Raw genomic sequence first — 19,116 nt, forward strand, 5'->3', positions numbered from 1 at the left:
GGCCAGGGGCGGAGGGACACTCCTGAGTCCTTCCTGGAGCAGCGCCCCCTGCAGGCCAGGGGCGGAGGGACGCCCCCTGAGTCCTTCACAGAGGAGCGCCCCCTGCTGCCCCCCCAGTGCCCGGGGGCAGCTCAGAGGAAGAACTGGGAGGGCGAGGGGGGCTGGGGCAGCAGCTTCTCGCATCGGGCCTTGTAGAGGTCGCGCTCGTGGGCGAGCCGGGCCAGCTCCCCCCGCAGGGCGTCCAGCTCATGGGCCAGCTGGGACTTCTCGGCCTCCAGCAGGTGGCGCTGCTGCACCCGCTTGGAGCGGCAGGACTGGGCGTAGCCGCGGTTCTTCAGCGTGCGGCGCTTCTGCTTCAGCCGCAGCACCTCGTCCTTGCCGAAGCCCCGCAGGCGGCGGTTCAGCTCCCGCACCGACATCCCCACCAGCTGCTCGTCCGAGAAATGGTCCCGGAGGGGCGGGAGCTGGGGGCAGGAATGAGCGCGGATCAGCTCCCCAGGGACAGCGGGAGCCCCCCATTGCCCCTGTCCCCCCGGCCTGCCGGTGCCCCTCACTCCCGACCGGCAGCCCCCGTCCCCCCGGCCTGCCGGTGACCCTCACTCCCGACCCGCAGCCCCCGTCCCCCCGGCCTGCCGCTGCCCCTCACTCCCGACCCGCATCCCCTGCGAGCCCACCCCTGGCCCCCCAGGCTGCCCGTGCCCCTCACTCCCGACCCGCAGCCCCCGGCCCCCCGGCCTGCCGGTGCCCCTCACTCCCGACCCGCAGCCCCGTCCCCGGCCTGCGGTGCCCCTCACTCCTGACCCGCAGCCCCGTCCCCTGGCCCTGCGGTGCCCCTCACTCCCGACCCGCAGCCCCGTCCCCGGCCCTTCCGGTGCCCCTCACTCCCGACCCGCAGCCCCCAGATCCCCCCCGGCCCTGCTGGTGCCCCTCACTCCCGACCGGCAGCCCCCGTCCCCCCGGTGCCCCTCACGCCCGACCCGCAGCCCCCGTCCCCCCGGCCTGCCGGTGCCCCTCACTCCCGACCCGCAGCCCCCGTCCCCCTGGCCCTGCCGGTGCCCCTCACTCCCGACCCGCAGCCCCCGTCCCCCTGGCCCTGCCGGTGCCCCTCACTCCCGACCCGCAGCCCCTCTCCCCGGCCCTGCCGGTGCCCCTCACTCCCGACCCGCAGCCCCTGCTAGCCCAGCCCTGCCCCCCCATCCTGCCAGTGCCCCTCACTCCCGACCCGCAGCCCCCAGCCCCCCGGCCTGCCGGTGCCCCTCACTCCCGACCGGCAGCCCCCGTCCCCCCGGCCTGCCGTGCCCTCACTCCTGACCCGCAGCCCCCGTCCCCCCGGCCTGCCGGTGCCCCTCACTCCCGACCCGCAGCCCCTGTAACCCCGGCCTGCCGGTGCCCCTCACTCCCGACCCGCAGCCCCGTCCCCGGCCTGCCGGTGCCCCTCACTCCCGACCCGCAGCCCCGTCCCCCGGCCCTGCCGGTGCCCCTCACTCCCGACCCGCAGCCCCCAGATCCCTCCCCGGCCCAGCCGGTGCCCCACACTCCCGACCCGCAGCCCCTGTAACCCCGGCCTGCCGGTGCCCCTCACTCCCGACCCGCAGCCCCTGCTAGCCCAGCCCTGCCGGTGCCCCTCCCTCCCGACCCGCAGCCCCCGTCCCCCCGGCCTGCCGGTGCCCCTCACTCCTGACCCGCAGCCCCTGCTAGCCTAGCCCTGCCGGTGCCCCTCACTCCCGACCCGCAGCCCCCTAAGTGTGTGTGTGTGTCTCTCCCTCTTCCCCTGCCAGCCCTTCCTCAGCCTGACCCCTCTCACCCCCACTCCCTGTCTACCTTTTCCCCCTGACCCTTTTCCCTCCCCCTCCCCTTTTATCTCTGCCCCACAACTCACCTGCTGTTGCTGCTGGAGCGGCCCCCCGGGGCAGAAGCCCCCCACGGCCGCCCCCCCCAGCAGGGCCTCCACCACCTCCTCTGGGCTGAGCCCCACCCCCTCCCCACCCCCTGCCATCTGCTGGTGCAGCGCAGCCAGCCAGTAGAGCTCCTCCAGCCCCGCCTTGGGGTCCCCTCCGTCCCCCAGCCCCGCTTCGCTCAGCGTGGGGGAGGGCGGCACTGAGCTGCAGGGGGAGGGGTCCAGGGAGGCCCCGCCCATCAGGCCGGCCGGCTCACGTTTGACCTCAAACTTCAGCAGGTCAAAGTCGTTGAGATATTCCAGGGCCAGGGGGCTGGTGGGGAGCTCGGCCAGGGGCACCGACATCCTGAGTGGGGCAGCGCCGTGGGGCATGGGACCTGGAGGAGAGAAGCGAGACAGGTGAGGGGACTGGGGCTGATTGGGCAGCAGACCCACTCCACTTTATATGGACTGGAAGTGTCTAGGGACCAGGTATATGGACCGGCTGTGTCTAAGGACCAGGTATATGGACCGGCTGTGTCTAAGGACTGCCTTTCTACCTGGACCAGTTATATGGACCCGCTTTGTCCATGGGCCAGCTATACAGACCAACTTTCTAAACAGAACAGCTATATCGACCAGTTGTGTCTATGGACTGGCTTTCTTTGCAGACCAGTTTTGTCTATGGACCAGTTCTACAGACTAGCTTTCTGGTTTTATAAACCAAGTATATGGACCAGCTGTGCATATGGACTGGTATAAAGACCAGCTTTCTATATAGGCACCAGCTACGTCTATGGACTGGCTATATGGACCAATTCTGTATATGGACCAGCTATATAGACAGCCAAGGAACCACCCAGGTATCAGGGCAAAGGGATGTCTCCAATATTGGGTCCTTGCTCTATACAGACCTGTCTCCTGTATGTTGAGAAAGTGGATAAGGAAAAGTTATTTACTTATTCCCATAATACAAGAACTAGGGGTCACCAAATGAAATTAAGAGGCAGCAGGTTTAAAACAAATAAAAGGAAGTTCTTCTTCCCGCAGCGCACAGTCAACTTGTGGAACTCCTTGCCTGAGGAGGTTGTGAAGGCTGGGACTATAACAGCGTTTAAAAGGGAACTGGATAAATTCATGGTGGCTAAGTCCATAAAAGGCTATTAGCCAGGATGGGTAAGGAATGGTGTCCCTAGCCTCTGTTCGTCAGAGGGTGGAGATGGATGGCAGGAGAGAGATCACTTGATCATTGCCTGTTAGGTTCACTCCCTCTGGGGCACCTGGCATTGGCCGCTGTCGGTAGACAGATACTGGGCTGGATGGACCTTTGGTCTGACCCAATACGGCCTTTCTTATGTTCCTATAGACCAATGGCTGTATATGGACCAGAACTGTATATGGACTGGATTGATGTATGGTCCAATTCGGCTGGTTTCACACAGGCTTTGCATTATGGGGTCCCTTGATCTATATGAGCTGCCTCTGTCTCACAGACCAATGGGTCTACATGGGCCATCTCTGTATATGGACCAGTTCTATGTAAGGACCAGACTATACAGACCACAGAGGGAGCTGAGCAAGAGAAAAGCAGCACGGCCCCCCCCCGGCCCCCTCAGAGCACAGCAGCTGCATACGGACCAGCCCAGGTACCATCCCCCTCCCCCGATTTCTCCCGTCCCCGTCCTCTGCCCCTTCACACGCACCCCCCTTCTCCCCAGCTGTCTGTACGGCTCCTTGTCCCCCCACCCCCGCACCCCCCTCCATCCCCCCACCTCCTCCATCTGCCCCACACCCCATCCCTCCCTCCCTCCCACCCTCCATCCCCACACCTCCTCCATCCCCGATGCCCCATCCATCCATCCCTCCCCTCTGTCCCCTTCCTCCACCTCCATCCCTCCCTCCCACACCTCCTCCATCCCTCCTCCTCCCACCCTCCATCCCCACACCTCCTCCATCCCTCCGATGCCCCATCCATCCCTCCCTCCCCTCTGTCCCCCTTCCCCCACACCTCCATCCCTCCTCCCACCCTCCATCCCCACACCTCCTCCATCCCCACACCTCCTCCATCCCCGATGCCCCATCCATCCATCCTCCCCTCTGTCCCCCTTCCCCACCTCCATCCCTCCCTCCCACTCTCTATCCCCATCCCCTCATGCCTCCTCCACACCCCACCCCTCCATCCCCACACCCCCATCCCTCCTCCCACCCTCCATCCCCACACCTCCTCCATACCCCCATGCCCCATCCATCCATCCTTCCCACCCTCTGTCCCCCTTCCCCCACCTCACCTCCCTCCTCTCTATCCCCATCCCCTCATCCCTCCCCATCCCCTCACCTCCTCCATCTGCCCCACACCCCATCCCTCCCTCCTCCCACCCTCCATCCCCACACCTCCTCCATCCCCCGATGCCCCATCCATCCCTCCCCTCTGTCCCCCTTCCCCACCTCCATCCCTCCTCCCACCTCCATCCCTCCCCATCCCCCACACCTCCTCCACACCCCACCCCTCCATCCCCACACCCCCATCCCTCCTCCCACCCCACCCTCCATCCCTCCCCATCCCCACACCTCCTCCACCCCACCCCTCCATCCCCACACCCCCATCTCTCCCTCCACCCTCCATCCCCTCTGCCCCATCCCCACCTGTCCCTCCCCTCTGTCCCCCCATCCCTGTCTCCACCCCCCGGCTCGGGGCCCCTGAGCCCGGACACCCAGACTCGCCCCCCCCCTCACCTGTCAGCGCCGCGCTCCGCCGCCAGGGGCCGCCCTGGGGAACCCAGCGCCCGGGACCTGCCCTGAGCCGCAGCGGAGTCCCGGACGCCGGGGTCCCATTTAAAGAACCCCGGGCGCTGAGCTCACTCGCATCTCATTAGCCGCTGGCCAATGGGGAGCCGCCTCATTAGCATACGGGGCGGGGGAGGGAATGAGGACGTTCTGAGGGAGCGGGAGGGGTCCGGGGTTCCCCCCACAGCGCCCCTCCCCCTCATGGCTCCTGACCCCCAGCCGGGGCCGGGGGGGGGTCTGGTCTGATTAGCCACGAATCCAATGACGTCATGGGGGGTCCACGGGGCCTCTCACCGCCCCAGCCCCACAGCCCCCAGATGCGCCCCTCCCCCGCCCACCCTTTACCATCCCCCCACAGGTGCTGACCCCCCGCCCCCAACCCTTCCCCCACCCCCACCCCACCGCGCCCCTCCCCACACATCGCCCCTTTCTGCCCCCGACACCCAGCCCCACATCCCCACCGCGCCTCCCCACCCCACCGCGCCTCCCCACACATCGCCCCCTTTCTGCCCCCGACACCCAGCCCCACATCCCCGCCGCGCCCCTCCCTCCCCACACATCGCCCCTTTCTGCCCCCGACACCCAGCCCCACATCCCCACCGCGCCTCCCCACACATCGCCCCTTTCTGCCCCCGACACCCAGCCTCACATCCCGCCCCACTCCCCTCCCCGCCCACCCTTTACCATCCCCACAGGTGCTGAGCCCCCCCCAACCCTTCCCCACCCCACCCCACCACGCCCCTCCCACACATCGCCCCTTTCTGCCCCCGACACCCAGCCCAACATCCCCACCGCGCCCCTCCCCACCCCACCGCGCCTCCCCACACATCGTCCCCTTTCTGCCCCCCCGACACCCAGCCCCACATCCCCACCGCGCCCCTCCCCCACCCCACCACGCCCCTCCCCACACCTCGTCCCCTTTCTGCCCCCCCGACACCCAGCCCCACATCCCCACCCCACAACTCCCCCTCCCCAGCCCGCATTCACCTCCCACCCACCCCGGCAGGATGTGGGGCAGGGCTGGGCTAGCAGGGGCTGCGGGTCGGGAGTGAGGGGCACCGGCAGGATGGGGGGGCAGGGTTGGGCTGGCAGGGGCTGCGGGTCGGGAGTGAGGGGCACCGGCAGGGCGCTGGGATCGGGGTCAGGTCGGGGGCAGGGGGCTGGGCCGGGTGTGTGGGGTGGTTCTGCCTAACAACAGGCCAGGATCAGGTGGGGGACGTGGGGCCTGACGGTGAATTGGGCCTGAATGGCCCAGAGAATCCCCCGTCAGGGAGCATTAGAGCCGCTGGCTGGAGCCATTGTCCCGGCCTCCAGGGTATTAGAGCCCCCCTCCCGCCCGCCCTGCCGGTGCCCCTCACTCCCGACCCGCAGCCCCTGCCCCCCAGCCCTGCCGGTGCCCCTCACTCCCGACCCGCAGCCCCTGCCAGCCCTGCCGGTGCCCCTCACTCCCGACCCGCAGCCCCTGCCAGCCCAGCCCTGCCGGTGCCCCTCACTCCCGACCAGCAGCCCCTGCCCCCCAGCCCTGCCGGTGCCCCTCACTCCCGACCCGCAGCCCCTGCCAGCCCAGCCCTGCCGGTGCCCCTCACTCCCGACCTGCAGCCCCTGCCAGCCCAGCCCTGCCGGTGCCCCTCACTCCCGACCTGCAGCCCCTGCCAGCCCAGCCCTGCCGGTGCCCCTCACTCCCGACCTGCAGCCCCTGCCAGCCCGGCCCTGCCGGTGCCCCTCACTCCCGACCTGCAGCCCCTGCCCCCCCCCCAGCCCTGCCGGTTCCCCTCACTCCCGACCTGCAGCCCCTGCCAGTCCGGCCCTGCCGGTGCCCCTCACTCCCGACCTGCAGCCCCTGCCCCCAGCCCTGCCTGTGCCCCTCACTCCCGACCTGCAGCCCCTGCCAGCCCAGCCCTGGGCTCCCCCCCCCATTCCTGCCGGTGCCCCTCACTCCTGACCTGCAGCCCCTGCCAGCCCAGTCCTGCCCCCAGCCCTGCCGATGCCCCTCACTCCCGACCCGCAGTCCCTGCCAGCCCAGCCCGGCCCCCAGCCCTGCCGGTGCCCCTCACTCCCGACCCGCAGCCCCTGCTCCCCCCCAGCCCCACCGGTGCCCCTCACTCCCGACCCGCAGCCCCTGCCCCCCCAGTCCCACCGGTGCCCCTCACTCCCGACCCGCAGCCCCCCAGCTTATTCCCCTTCAGAGTCTTAGTCTCTGTTTAATTGGCCAGGCCCCCAGCTGGCCCTGTGGGGGCCCCTCCAGCCCTGCCTGACCCACATACGCCCCATGGCTAATCCTGGAGCCAGAGACACCTTTAATGGCCTCTGATCCCCTCAAGCCGCTTTCCCCGGCCCCCAGCAGACACCAGGGGATTAGGTGCTGGGGAGACATTTAATGAGATCAGTGTCTCAATCGGGGCGATTCCTCCCCTCAGATCAGCCAGGGGGTGAGGGGTTAGAGGGGGGGAGGGCCTGGGAGCCAGGACTCCTGGGGTCTGTCCCAGCACTGGGAGGGGAGTGGGGTCTAGTGCTTAGAGCAGGGGGGCTGGGAGCCAGAACTCCTGGGGTCTGTCCCAGCACTGGGAGGGGAGCGGGTCCTAGTGGTTAGTGGGAAAGTGGGGGGTGCTGGGAAGGGAGATGACCCCCGCCCCAGTGTCTTTCCCTGTCTCAGAGCCCAGCCCAGCTCCCACCCCGCTGCCAGCCAGTGCCCAAAGTCCCTGGAGCCCTGGGCACTTTGAACCAAAACCAAAGGGCAGAGGGTTTGGGAACTAGAAACCGTCCTCCCCTCCCAGAGCTGGGGGGAGAACCCAGGAGTCCTGGCTCCCAGCCCCCCCGGCTCTAAGCACTAGACACCACTCCCCTCCCAGAGCTGGGGAGAGAACCCAGGAGTCCTGGCTCCCAGCCCCCCCGGCTCTAACCACTAGACACCACTCCCGTCCCAGAGCTGGGGAGAGAACCCAGGAGTCCTGGCTCCCAGCCCCTGCTTCCCAGAGCTGGGGAGAGAACCCAGGAGTCCTGGCTCCCTGCCCCCCCGGCTCTAACCACTAGACCCCACTCCCGTCCCAGAGCCGGGGAGAGAACCCAGGAGTCCTGGCTCCCAGGCCCTCCCCCCCACTCTAACCACTAGCCCCCGAGCTGGCGGTGGGTTAGGGGGTTAAAAGTTTAACCCCTCGCCCCCTGGCTGATCTGAGGGGAGGAATCGCCCCAATTGAGACACTGATCTCATTAAATGTCTCCCAGCACCTAATCCCCTGGTGTCTGCTGGCCGCGGGGAGGGAGGGGGAACTGGGGGGGGACCGTGTGTCTCTTGGTGGGGGCTGAGACAGGAGGTGTCTTTGAGCTCTGGGAGCCAGGACTCCTGGGTTCCATTCCCCAGCTCTGGGAGGGGAGTGGGGTCTAGTGGTTAGAGTCGGGGGGCTGGGAGCCGGACTCCTGGGTTCTCTTTCCTGTGGGTTGTTATTAGCATTAATATCTGTCTCTGCTCCTGGGCGGGGCTGGGGGGATTATAATTAATCGGCTCATAACGAGCTCAGTTCTATATTTTCTCTGATCGGCTCTCCCCGCCTCCAGGATCTGGCTGAGGGGGCCGGGGGGCCACGCATGTCACATGGGCCCCGCACACGTCTCGTTGGGCCTGGGCCATGTGTGGCACCGCGGCAGGGGGGATGGGCCCATATTGCTAGCGTGTCCTTTCCGTGGCCCTCGTGTGTCACGGGGGCTGTCCCCTGCCGCCTGTGTCCCTGGTGAGCCTAATGCATGTCCGTTGGGCGTCCCTGCCTCTCCCGTGCTTCTGGTGTGTCCACGAGTCTCCCGTGTCCTTGGCATGTCCCTGGATCTAACATGTCATTGGCGTGTGCTTGGCATGTCCGTGACTCTCCCATGTCCCTGGTGCGTCCTTGGCATGTCTCTGACTCTCCGTGTCCCTGGCATGTCCTTGGCATGTCCATGACTCTCCCGTGTCCCTGGTGTGAGTATCCTGTGACCATGGTGTGTCCGCCCCTGGCTCTCCCTGGAGCCCTTCCCACTGCCCTGGATTTCTCTCCCCAGGCTACTTTTCCCTGCTGGATTTGGGGGCAAAGGCTCGGACACCAGGGTCCCTTCCTAGCTCCACCCCCCCACCCCCGGCTGTTTATCCTTGGGAGATTTGGGGCGGTAAATAGGATCAGAGGGGAGAGCTGGGGGAGCAGATGGGGTGACTGGCTGGAAGAGAAACCAGGGGGCCTGTCTGAGCTGCCAGCCCCGGCCCCGACTCCAGGCCAGGGAGAGAGAGCGGGACACAGCCCCCCCCGGCCCCAGGGCGGGGACTGGCTGGCTCGGGGGGCAGGGAATGGGGCAGGGGCCTGTCCCCTCTAGGGGGCACCAGCTCCCACCCAGCCCCAGGGCAGGGACTGGCTGGCTCAGGGGGGCGGGGAATGGGGCAGGGGCCTGGCCCCTCTAGGGGGCGCCGGCTCCCACCCGGCCCCAGGGCAGGGACTGGATGGCTCACGGGGGTGGGGAATGGGGCAGGGGCCTGTCCCCTCTAGGGGGCGCCGGCTCCCACCCAGCCTAGGGCAGGGACTGGCTGGCTCAGGGGGGCAGGGAATGGGGCAGGGGCCTGTCCCCTCTAGGGGGCGCCAGCTCCCACCCGGCCCCAGGGCAGGGACTGGCTGGCTCAGGGGGGCAGGGAATGGGGCAGGGGCCTGTCCCCTCTAGGGGGCGCCAGCTCCCATCCGGCCCCAGGGCAAGGACTGGCTGGCTCAGGGGGGCAAGGAAAGGGGATCAGGGCCTGTCCCCTCTAGGGGGCGCCAGCTCCCACCCGGCCCCAGGGCAGGGACTGGCTGGCTCAGGGGGGCGGGGAATGGGGCAGGGGCCTGTCCCCTCTGGGGGGCGCCAGCTCCCACCCGGCCCCAGGGCAGGGACTGGCTGGTTCAGAGGGGCGGGGAATGGAGCAGGGGCCTGTCCCCTCTAGGGGGCGCCGGCTCCCACCCGGCCCCAGGGCAGGGACTGGCTGGCTCAGGGGGGCAGGGAATGGGTCAGGGGCCTGTCCCCTCTGGGGGGCGCCAGCTCCCACCCGGCCCCAGGGCAGGGACTGGCTGGTTCAGAGGGGCGGGGAATGGGGCAGGGGCCTGTCCCCTCTGGGGGGCGCCAACTCCCATCCGGCCCCAGGGCGGGGACTGGCTGGTCTCGGGGTCAGGGAATGGGGCAGGGGCCTGTCTCCTCTAGGGGGCGCTGGCTCCCATCCGGCCCCAGGGCCGGGGACTGGCTGGCTTGGCAAGTGGGGAATGGGGCAGCGGCCTGTCCCCTCTAGGGGGCGCCGGCTCCCATCCGTCCCCAGGGCAGGGACTGGCTGGTTCAGAGGGGCGGGGAATGGGGCAGGGGCCTGTCCCCTCTGGGGGGCGCCAGCTCCCACCCGGCCCCAGGGCAGGGACTGGCTGGCTCGGGGGGCAGGGAATGGGGCAGGGGCCTGTCCCCTCTAGGGGGCGCCGGCTCCCACCCGGCCCCAGGGCGGGGACTGGCTGGCTCGGGGGGCAGGGAATGGGGCAGGGGCCTGTCCCCTCTAGGGGGCGCCAGCTCCCACCCGGCCCCAGGGCAGGGACTGGCTGGTTCAGAGGGGCGGGGAATGGGGCCGGGGCCTGGCCCCCCTCGGGGGCGCCCGCGCCCCCCGGGCCCAGGGGCGGGGCCGGCCGGCTCAGGGGGGCAGGGAATGGGGCAGGGGCCTGTCCCCTCTAGGGGGCGCCGGCTCCCACCCGGCCCCAGGGCAGGGACTGGCTGGCTCGGGGGCAGGGAATGGGGCAGGGGCCTGTCCCCTCTAGGGGGCGCCGGCTCCCCCCGGCCCCAGGGCAGGGACTGACTGGCTCGGGGGCAGGGAATGGGGCAGGGGCCTGTCCCCTCTAGGGGGCGCCGGCTCCCCCCGGCCCCAGGGCAGGGACTGACTGGCTCGGGGGCAGGGAATGGGGCAGGGGCCTGTCCCCTCTAGGGGGCGCCAGCTCCCACCCGGCCCCAGGGCAGGGACTGGCTGGCTCGGGGGGCAGGGAATGGGGCAGGGCCTGTCCCCTCTAGGGGGCGCCGGCTCCCCCCGGCCCCAGGGCAGGGACTGGCTGGCTGGGGTTTCAGGGATGTTGTGTCAGTAGCTGACTCACAGATCGCCCGGGTTCCCAGCCGGCCCTTTGCCCTGTTGCAATAACTGTCCCCCCCGCCCCCGCCCCCGGGTTCCCGGCTCATCATGTGCCCCCCGGGGGCGGCCGGGCAGGGCCCAGAAGAGCCAGCACCAGGGTGAGTATCCCATCCCCCACTGGCCCCACGGCGCCCCCTAGAGGGGAAGGGCCCCGCGCCCCGTTCCCCGCCCTGGGGCCGGGTGGGAGCCGGCGCCCCCTAGAGGGGAAGGGCCCCGGGCCCCGTTCCCCGCCCTGGGGCCGGGTGGGAGCCGGCGCCCCCTAGAGGGGAAGGGCCCCGCGCCCCGTTCCCCGCCCTGGGGCCGGGTGGGAGCCGGCGCCCCCTAGAGGGGAAGGGCCCCGCGCCCCGTTCCCCGCCCTGGGGCCGGGTGGGAGCCGGCGCCCCCTAGAGGGGACAGGCCCCGCGCCCCGTTCCCTGCCCCCCCCCCCAGCCAGCCAGTCTCTGCCCTGTATAAAAGCGGGTGGGGGCAGAGCCGGGGTGGGGGCTGTTGCACAGTCACGTTGGGTGATTGGTGTGTGACCCCCCCCCCGGTCACGCTGCTCTCTGGGGGGGGCTCGGGGGGGCTCTGGAGGCAGCACCCTGGAAAATGAGGAAGTTGCTGAAAAAGCTGAAGGCGGAGGAGGAGGGGGGGGGGAGGGGTCATACAGGGGGTTCTGGGCGCCCAGGGTGGGGGAAGTGCAGGGAGGGGCAGCACAAGGGGAGGGGCTGGGGGCACAGGGGAGGGGCAGTGGGGGCACAGGGGAGGGGCTGGGGGCACAGGGGAGGGGCAATGGGGGGCACAGGGGAGGGGCTGGGCTAAGGGGCGGGGAGGAGCTAAGGGGAGAGGGAGGGACCGTGGGACACTCAGGTCTCTGCGCTGATGCTGCCACCTGCTGGCCAGAACCTGTAACTGCAGCCAGAACATTTACCGGGGCTCAGCGGAGACTCCACGTACCCGCAATAACCAACCCGCCCCCCCTCACCTCCCAGCGGACCCCGCAATAACCAACCCGCCCCCTCACCTCCCAGCGGACCCTGCAATAACCTACCCGCCCCTCACCTCCCAGCGGACCCGCAATAACCAACCCGCCCCCTCACCTCCCAGCGGACCCCGCAATAACCAACCCGCCCCCTCACCTCCCAGCGGACCCTGCAATAACCAACCCGCCCCCTCACCTCCCAGCGGACCCTGCAATAACCAACCCGCCCCCTCACCTCCCAGCGGACCCCGCAATAACCAACCCGCCCCCTCACCTCCCAGCGGACCCTGCAATAACCAACCCGCCCCCTCACCTCCCAGCGGACCCTGCAATAACCAACCCGCCCCCTCTCCTCCCAGCGGACCCCGCAATAACCAACCCGCCCCCTCACCTCCCAGCGGACCCTGCAATAACCAACCCGCCCCCTCACCTCCCAGCGGACCCCGCAATAACCCGCCCCCTCACCTCCCAGCGGACCCCGCAATAACCAACCCGCCCCCTCCCCTCCCAGCGGACCCCGCAATAACCAACCCGCCCCCCCTCACCTCCCAGCGGACCCCACAATAACCAACCCGCCCCCTCACCTCCCAGCGGACCCCGCAATAACCAACCCGCCCCCTCACCTCCCAGCGGACCCTGCAATAACCAACCCGGCCCCTCACCTCCCAGCGGACCCTGCAATAACCAACCCGCCCCCTCACCTCCCAGCGGACCCCGCAATAACCAACCCGCCCCCCCAATCGCCCAGAAGATCCTACAATGACAAACCAGCTCCCCGAGCCCCGCAGGAAACCTTACAATAATAAACCCACTCCCACAACATCGCAGGAGACCCTACAATAACAAACCAGCTGGCGGGGCACAATGGGACAGACACAGTGGGGCGGGGCCTGGGACTCTGGTCCCGCCCCCCTGTCTGTCTTTCCAGGCAATACCTCCCCGGTCTTACATCATACGGGGGGGGGCCTGGCCCCCAGCGGCCAATCAGAGCCGGGGTAAGCGGCGGGAGAGACCGATCGCGGGGGGAGCCCCCCCGGCCCCGCTCCGCCCCCCGCTCCGCGGCTCCCCCCTTAAAACGGGGCCACCGCCCCCCTGCGAGCGGCACCCGGACGCTTGGGTCCCTTCTGCACAGTAGGCAGGATGCCCGCGCCGTACACCCGACTCCTGGGGTGAGTGCGCCCCTATCGGTCTGTCCCCACTGCACCCCCATGTGCCTCCGACCCCCCGTCCTCCTGCACCCCCTCTGTGCCCCGAACCCCCGTTCTGCACCCCCGAGCCCCCGTCCTGCACCCCCGTGCCCCGAACCCCGTCCTCCTGCACCCCATGTGCCCCCGACCCCGTCCTGCACCCCTGTGCCCCTGAGCCCCCGTCCTGCACCCCCATGTGCCCCTGAACCCCGTCCTCCTGCACCCCCTGTGCCCCTGAACCCCGTCCTCCTGCACCCCCGTGCCCCTGAGCCCCCGTCCTCCTGCACCCCTCTGTGCCCCAGACCCCCGTCCTGCACCCCCGTGCCCTGAACCCCGTCCTCCTGCACCCCCATGTGCCCCTGAGCCCCCGTCCTCCTGCACCCCCGTGCCCCAGGCCCCCGTCCTGCACCCCTGTGCCCCTGAACCCCGTCCTCCTGCACCCCCATGTGCCCCTGAGCCCCCGTCCTGCACCCCATGTGCCCCTGAGCCCCCGTCCTCCTGCACCCCCTGTGCCCCGAGCCCCCGTCCTGCACCCCCATGTGCCCCTGAGCCCCCGTCCTCCTGCACCCCCTCTGTGCCCCTGAACCCCCGTCCTCCTGCACCCCCTGTGCCCCTGAGCCCCGTCCTGCACCCCATGTGCCCCTGAGCCCCCATTCCTCTGCCCCGTCTTCAGTCATTCCCTTTTCCTGTCCCGTCAGTGCCCGCTCTATGGGCGCCCAGGGCGGGGGGGGGACAGGGGCTGCAGGTCGGGAGGGAGGGGCACCGGCTGGGGATCGTGTGTTGTTTCTCAGGGCTCAGGCCCTCACTTCCTTGTGTTGCCTCCACGTCACCTGCCCCTCCCCCGGCTCCGCCCCCTGCCCCGCCCCCGGACCGGGACTGGCCCAAAGCGGGTCCATGGGGCTTTGTTTTCCCGGATCAGGGCCGCGCAGGAGCTTGGGTGGGAGACTGACGGGTGCCCCTCACTCCCGACCCGCAGCCCCCCCCAGCCCTGCCGGTGCCCCTCACTCCTGACCCGCAGCCCCCCCAGCCCTGCCGGTGCCCCTCACTCCCGACCTGCAGCCCCCCCCAGCCCTGCCGGTGCCCCTCACTCCTGACCCGCAGCCCCCCCCAGCCCTGCCGGTGCCCCTCACTCCCGCCCTGCAGCCCCAGCTCTCCCGGCCCTGGGGAGGGTGCTGCTGCTGCTGCGTTATGTGTGGCTGTGCCCCTCCCCAGAGGCAGCCGCTTTTCTCTGGCTGGGATCCACCCCTGAGCGGGCAAGTGTCCCCAGGGTCAGCGCTGGGGACAGCACGTCCTGGCCGATCCCCCTCCGGGGGGCTGCCCCCTGCCCCCCCATCTGCCTACCCAGAATCCCCAGCGGCCACCGGGTGAAAGTCCAGGCAACGTGTCTTGCCTCTTGCTCTTTGCCCTGCCAGCTGTCCCCACCCCCGCTCCAGGCAGCTGCGGGGAACACGCCCTGCCCCCGGGGGCAGGGGGCAGGTTCGGTCCAGTCTAGCAGAGCTCTCTTCCCGCCTGGTGGGGTGGGGGCTGCCCGTGCACACTCTGACATACGTGTCACAAGCGTGTGGGGTCACAAACACGGCTGCTCTCCTTGCACACTCGCAGATCCTTGTGCAAATGCATGCGGGCTTCTGCACCTTGGACACGCGTGTCCTGGCACCACGAGTGTTGTGCAAATCGGCATCTGGCTTGGAGTGCTCCCAAAGCCTCTTTGTGACGCATTTGCACAATTATTTCACGTCAGGCACTGCCAGGAGTGCTTATGAAAGCACATGTAAACACACGCACTCTTGTGAAAACGTGTGCATTCTCGTGCATGCTCATGCGAGCACACAGGCTCATGCAGTCCTCTACATGCTCTGATACGCTTGTGCAAACACGTACATTCTTGTGAGTTTATGCAAGTACACAAGCCTTTGTGCACACTCACAAATGCGTGTGCAAGCTCCTGCAGTCTTGTGCACGCTAAGCCATGCTGGCAGAAGTGTTTCCATCCCAGTGCGTGCCTGGGCAGCCGTGTGCATGTTTCTAGCTCCGCAGCGCCCGCTCGGGAACCTGTGTGCAAGCGCACACACTCTCGTGTGGGCTCTGCCACGTGGGAGTGTGAGCACGTGTGCACACTTCATTGCAAGCCCACATGCTCTTGTGCGAGCTCCCACGCTCTTGTGGAAGATCTGGCCCCAGCCTGTCCTCCCCCTCTCTCCCCGTTGCAGGCAGGGTGCCCGCTCCCTGCGGTGCTGGTGGGGGGCACCGGTCCGGTTGGCCCATGCCCTGCGGGTGCCGAGGGGGGACCTGGGCCGGCTGCCGGGCCGGCTGCGGGCGTTCGTGGAGCACGGGGTGCGGCTGTGCCAGCCCGAAAACGTTCACGTTTGCGACGGCTCCGAGGCTGAGAATGGGGCCATCCTGGGGCTGCTGGAGGATGAGGGTGTCATCAAACAGCTGGACAAATATGAGAACTGGTAGGTGCCTCCCGGACGCCTGGGTCCCCTGCCCCGTATCGGTCCATTCCCCTCCCCACCGTTCAAGCCAAAGTACCCACAATCGTTTGCATCACTGTCCTGCTCCTACAAACTACCCACAATCCTCCGCTCCTGCTCTTGCAAACTGCCCACAATCCTCTGCGGCAGGTTCCTGCTGTTCCAATTTACCCACAGTCCTTTGCACTGGTGGGGCCAAATTACCCACGATCCCCTGTCCTGCTCTCCCCAGTTACCCACAGCCCTTTGCAATAGGCTCTTGGCTATCGTAAAATCCTCCCCGTCCTGATCCCTCCCGCCCAAGGGCTTCGGCCCTGTCCTGGACGCCTGGGTCCCGTTCCCCGTCCTGATCCCTCCCGCCCAGGGGCTTCGGCCCTGTCCTGGACGCCTGGGTCCCGTTCCCCGTCCTGATCCCTCCCCCCACAGGGACTGCAGCAGCGTCCCGGACGCCTGGGTCCCGTTCCCCATCTCGATCTCCCCACCGTCCCGGACGCCTGGGTCCCTGGAGGAGGGGGCGCTGAGGGTGGGATGACTCCCTGGCTCTTTCCCCGCCCAGCTGGCTGGCCCGGACGGACCCCAAGGACGTGGCGCGGGTGGAGAGCAAGACGGTGATCGTGACGGAGAACCAGCGGGACACGGTGCCCATCCCCGCCGGGGGCGCCAAGGGGCAGCTGGGCAACTGGATGAGCCCCAAATCCTTCCAGGAGGCCGTGGATGGCCGGTTCCCCGGCTGCATGAAAGGTGACGGGCCCCTCCCCTCTAGGGGTGCCGGGGGGGCAGGAAACGGGCCCCCATCCCCCTATGCCCATCGCTCTGTCTCGCTCTCCAGGCCGCACCATGTACATCATCCCCTACAGCATGGGCCCCATCGGCTCCCCACTCTCGAAGATCGGGGTGCAGCTGACGGACTCCCCCTACGTGGTGGCCAGCATGCGGATCATGACCCGGATGGGGGACCCCGTCCTCCGGGCCCTGGGCGAGGGGGAGTTTGTCAAGTGCCTCCACTCCGTGGGGCGCCCCCTGCCCCTGGAAGGTGAGTCCTGGGCTATTGGTGGGTGAGGTGGGATAACTGCTCTGGGCACACACAGTCCAGTCCGTCCCATGGGGGGGTGATGCCCCAGAGAGATGTGCAGCCCCTAACATTGGTGGGGGCGGTGGGATAACTCCCCATGGCACACACAGCCCAGTCCGTCCCATGTGGGGGTGATGCCCCAGAGAGATGTGCAGCCCCTAACATTGGTGGGGGCGGTGGGATAACACCCCCAGAGTGACACACAGCTTGGCCTCCAGCCTTGGTGGGTGCGGTGGGGAAACCCTCCCGTACCAATCCCGCCTCATTGCTGGTGCGAGCAGCGGGACGATACCCCAGCCACCTTCACCCCTAACCCCCGTCTCCACTCCTCACCCCCCAGAGGAGCTCGTGAACCACTGGCCCTGCAACCCCGAGAAGACGCTGATCGCCCACGTCCCTGACAGGCGGGAGATCGTCTCCTTTGGCAGCGGCTATGGCGGGAACTCGCTGCTGGGGAAGAAATGCTTCGCTCTGCGCATTGCTTCCCGCATCGCCAAGGACGAGGGGTGGCTGGCCGAACACATGCTGGTGAGGGCCGGGGCCCGGACGCCTGGGTTCCAGCCCCAGCTCAGGTGGAGTTGAATGGGTAGAGCTGGAGGGGCTGGGAGACAGAACTGCTGGGTTCTGTCCCTGGCTCTGGGAGGGGAGTGTGGTCTAATGGTTAGAGTGGGGGGAGGGAGCTGGGAGCCAGGACTCCTGGGTTCTGTCCCTGGCTCTGGGAGGGGAGTGGGGTCTTGTGGTTAGAGCGGGGGGGGAGGAGAGGGGGCTGGGAGCCAGGACTCCTGGGTTCTCTCCCTGGCTCTGGGAAGGGAGTGGGGTCTTGTGGTTAGAGTAGGGGGGGAGGGAGCCAGGACTCCTGGGTTCTCTCCCTGGCTGTGTGGGGGAGCGGCTGTGAGCCAGGACTCCCGGGGTCTGAGCCTGGCAGGCCGGGACCAAAGGCCACTCTGTGTTTACACCCTCACTCCCCAGATATTTAACGAGCAAATATTAGTTAATCAATGCCCGGGCCCTGTTGACATCCCAGGCAAATGGGGCTGTGTCTGACGCCAATGGGACGGGCAAGGGGCCCCCGAGTTCAACCCCTGGGGGCACTGGCCCCGGGCAGGGGGTCAGAGGGGAATTATGGGTAACTAGCTTACGCAGGAGGTGGGTGCAAAGGCTTGTGGGAGGCTGACAGGAGTCAGCCTCTGTTGCAAAGCACGGTGGGTAATCTGAGTGCCCAGCACATGAACACAGAGGATTGTGGGTCACCGGAGAGAATGGGAGTCTGGTGCAAAGGATGATGGGTAATTTCGGGAGCAAGAGCCTGTTTTAAAAGATGGTGGGCCAGGATGATTCAGGCACCAAGGATTGTGGGTAACTGGCCGCAGTAGGGCTATTATGCCGAGGACTGTGGGTAATTGGAGAGTGTGTTGCAAAGGATTGTGGGTAAATTTGGAGCAGCTGGGCTTTGTTGCAAAGGACTGTGGGCAATTGGGTAGCCCAATTGGGTAGTTTCCTGCTCTCTGCTGCCCCTGTGCTCTCCGCGGTGGGGTGTGGGGAGCCCCCCGAGCCCCTAATGTTCCCACTCCCTCCGCCCCCCCCAGATCCTGGGCATCACCAACCCCGAGGGGCGGAAGAGGTATGTGGCAGCCGCGTTCCCCAGCGCCTGCGGGAAAACCAACCTGGCCATGATGAACCCCACGCTGGCGGGCTGGCGGGTGGAGTGCGTCGGGGACGACATCGCCTGGATGAAGTTCGACAGCGAGGGTGAGATCGGGGGGGGGCAAAAGTGAGGTGTTGGGGGGGACACACCGAGGATGGGGGCAGCAGATCTGGGACGGGGCAGAGGGGATGTGGGGGGAACCCCAAGGTGAAGGGCTGGGGAGGGGGTGTCTGGGACCCCCAGGGAGGATCCCCCCAGCTAACCCCCCTCCCCTCCCCCAGGCCGGCTGCGGGCGATCAACCCCGAGAACGGGTTCTTTGGGGTGGCGCCGGGCACCTCCATGAAGACCAACCCCAACGCCATGCACACGATCCAGCGCAACACGCTCTTCACCAACGTGGGCCAGACCAGCGAGGGGGGCGTCTACTGGGAGGGCATCGACCAGGTCCTGCCCCCCGGCACCTCCGTCACCAGCTGGCTGGGGCAGCCCTGGGCACCGGGTAGGGCCGCGGCCACTTCCCCCTCCCCGCCACTGCCCGCGGGGCGGCGCCCCCCGCCAGCCCCTCCCCACGGCGCCCCCTAACCTCTCTCTCTGCGCCAGGTGCCAAGGAGCCGTGTGCCCATCCCAACTCCCGGTTCTGCGCCCCGGCCCGCCAGTGCCCCATCATGGACCCGGCGTGGGAGTCCCCCGAGGGCGTCCCCATTGATGCCATCATCTTCGGCGGGAGGAGACCCCAAGGTAACCCCCCCGCCCTCCTTTCCCGCCTCCCCCTGGACTCCTGGGTCCCTCAGCGGGCTCACGCCGCTCTCCCCCTCTCCCCAGGGGTGCCGCTGGTCTACGAAGCCTTCAACTGGCGGCACGGCGTCTTCGTGGGCAGCGCCATGAGGTCCGAGTCCACCGCGGCTGCCGAACACAAAGGTAAAGGCCCCCGGAAGCCTGGGTCCCGCGCTCCTTTACCACCCCCGCCCTGGGAAACAGGAGCT

At 68.3% G+C, this 19,116-nt stretch overlaps 2 protein-coding genes across 5 annotated transcripts in view; one reads left to right on the plus strand and one right to left on the minus strand.

Moving 5' to 3' along the window:
- Positions 1–19,116, minus strand: part of NRL (neural retina leucine zipper) — a 24,117-nt gene continuing 5,001 nt past the window's right edge. For 2 of the 3 annotated variants that reach the window (XM_039498308.1, XM_039498306.1), the window contains 2 exons: positions 1,880–2,274; positions 1–464 (listed from right to left, as the gene is read on the minus strand). In XM_039498308.1, coding sequence (XP_039354242.1) covers positions 132–464; positions 1,880–2,269 — 723 coding nt within the window. In that variant the 5' untranslated portion in view covers positions 2,270–2,274 and the 3' untranslated portion in view covers positions 1–131. Of the gene's footprint in view, positions 465–1,879; positions 2,275–4,609; positions 4,672–19,116 lie in introns of those variants that run through there. The other variant, XM_039498307.1, reaches the window with a different exon arrangement.
- The window catches only part of PCK2 (phosphoenolpyruvate carboxykinase 2, mitochondrial), a 10,549-nt gene continuing 2,272 nt past the window's right edge, over positions 10,840–19,116 (plus strand). Inside the window, exons 1-9 of one of the 2 annotated variants that reach the window (XM_039498282.1) lie at positions 10,840–10,894; positions 15,152–15,397; positions 15,972–16,156; positions 16,245–16,448; positions 16,828–17,015; positions 18,074–18,236; positions 18,414–18,632; positions 18,734–18,871; positions 18,956–19,051. In XM_039498282.1, coding sequence (XP_039354216.1) covers positions 10,845–10,894; positions 15,152–15,397; positions 15,972–16,156; positions 16,245–16,448; positions 16,828–17,015; positions 18,074–18,236; positions 18,414–18,632; positions 18,734–18,871; positions 18,956–19,051 — 1,489 coding nt within the window. In that variant the 5' untranslated portion in view covers positions 10,840–10,844. Of the gene's footprint in view, positions 10,895–12,783; positions 12,924–15,151; positions 15,398–15,971; positions 16,157–16,244; positions 16,449–16,827; positions 17,016–18,073; positions 18,237–18,413; positions 18,633–18,733; positions 18,872–18,955; positions 19,052–19,116 lie in introns of those variants that run through there. The other variant, XM_039498283.1, reaches the window with a different exon arrangement.

This window comes from Mauremys reevesii, linkage group 13, assembly GCF_016161935.1.
Source record: "Mauremys reevesii isolate NIE-2019 linkage group 13, ASM1616193v1, whole genome shotgun sequence".
NCBI lineage: Eukaryota > Metazoa > Chordata > Testudines > Geoemydidae > Mauremys > Mauremys reevesii.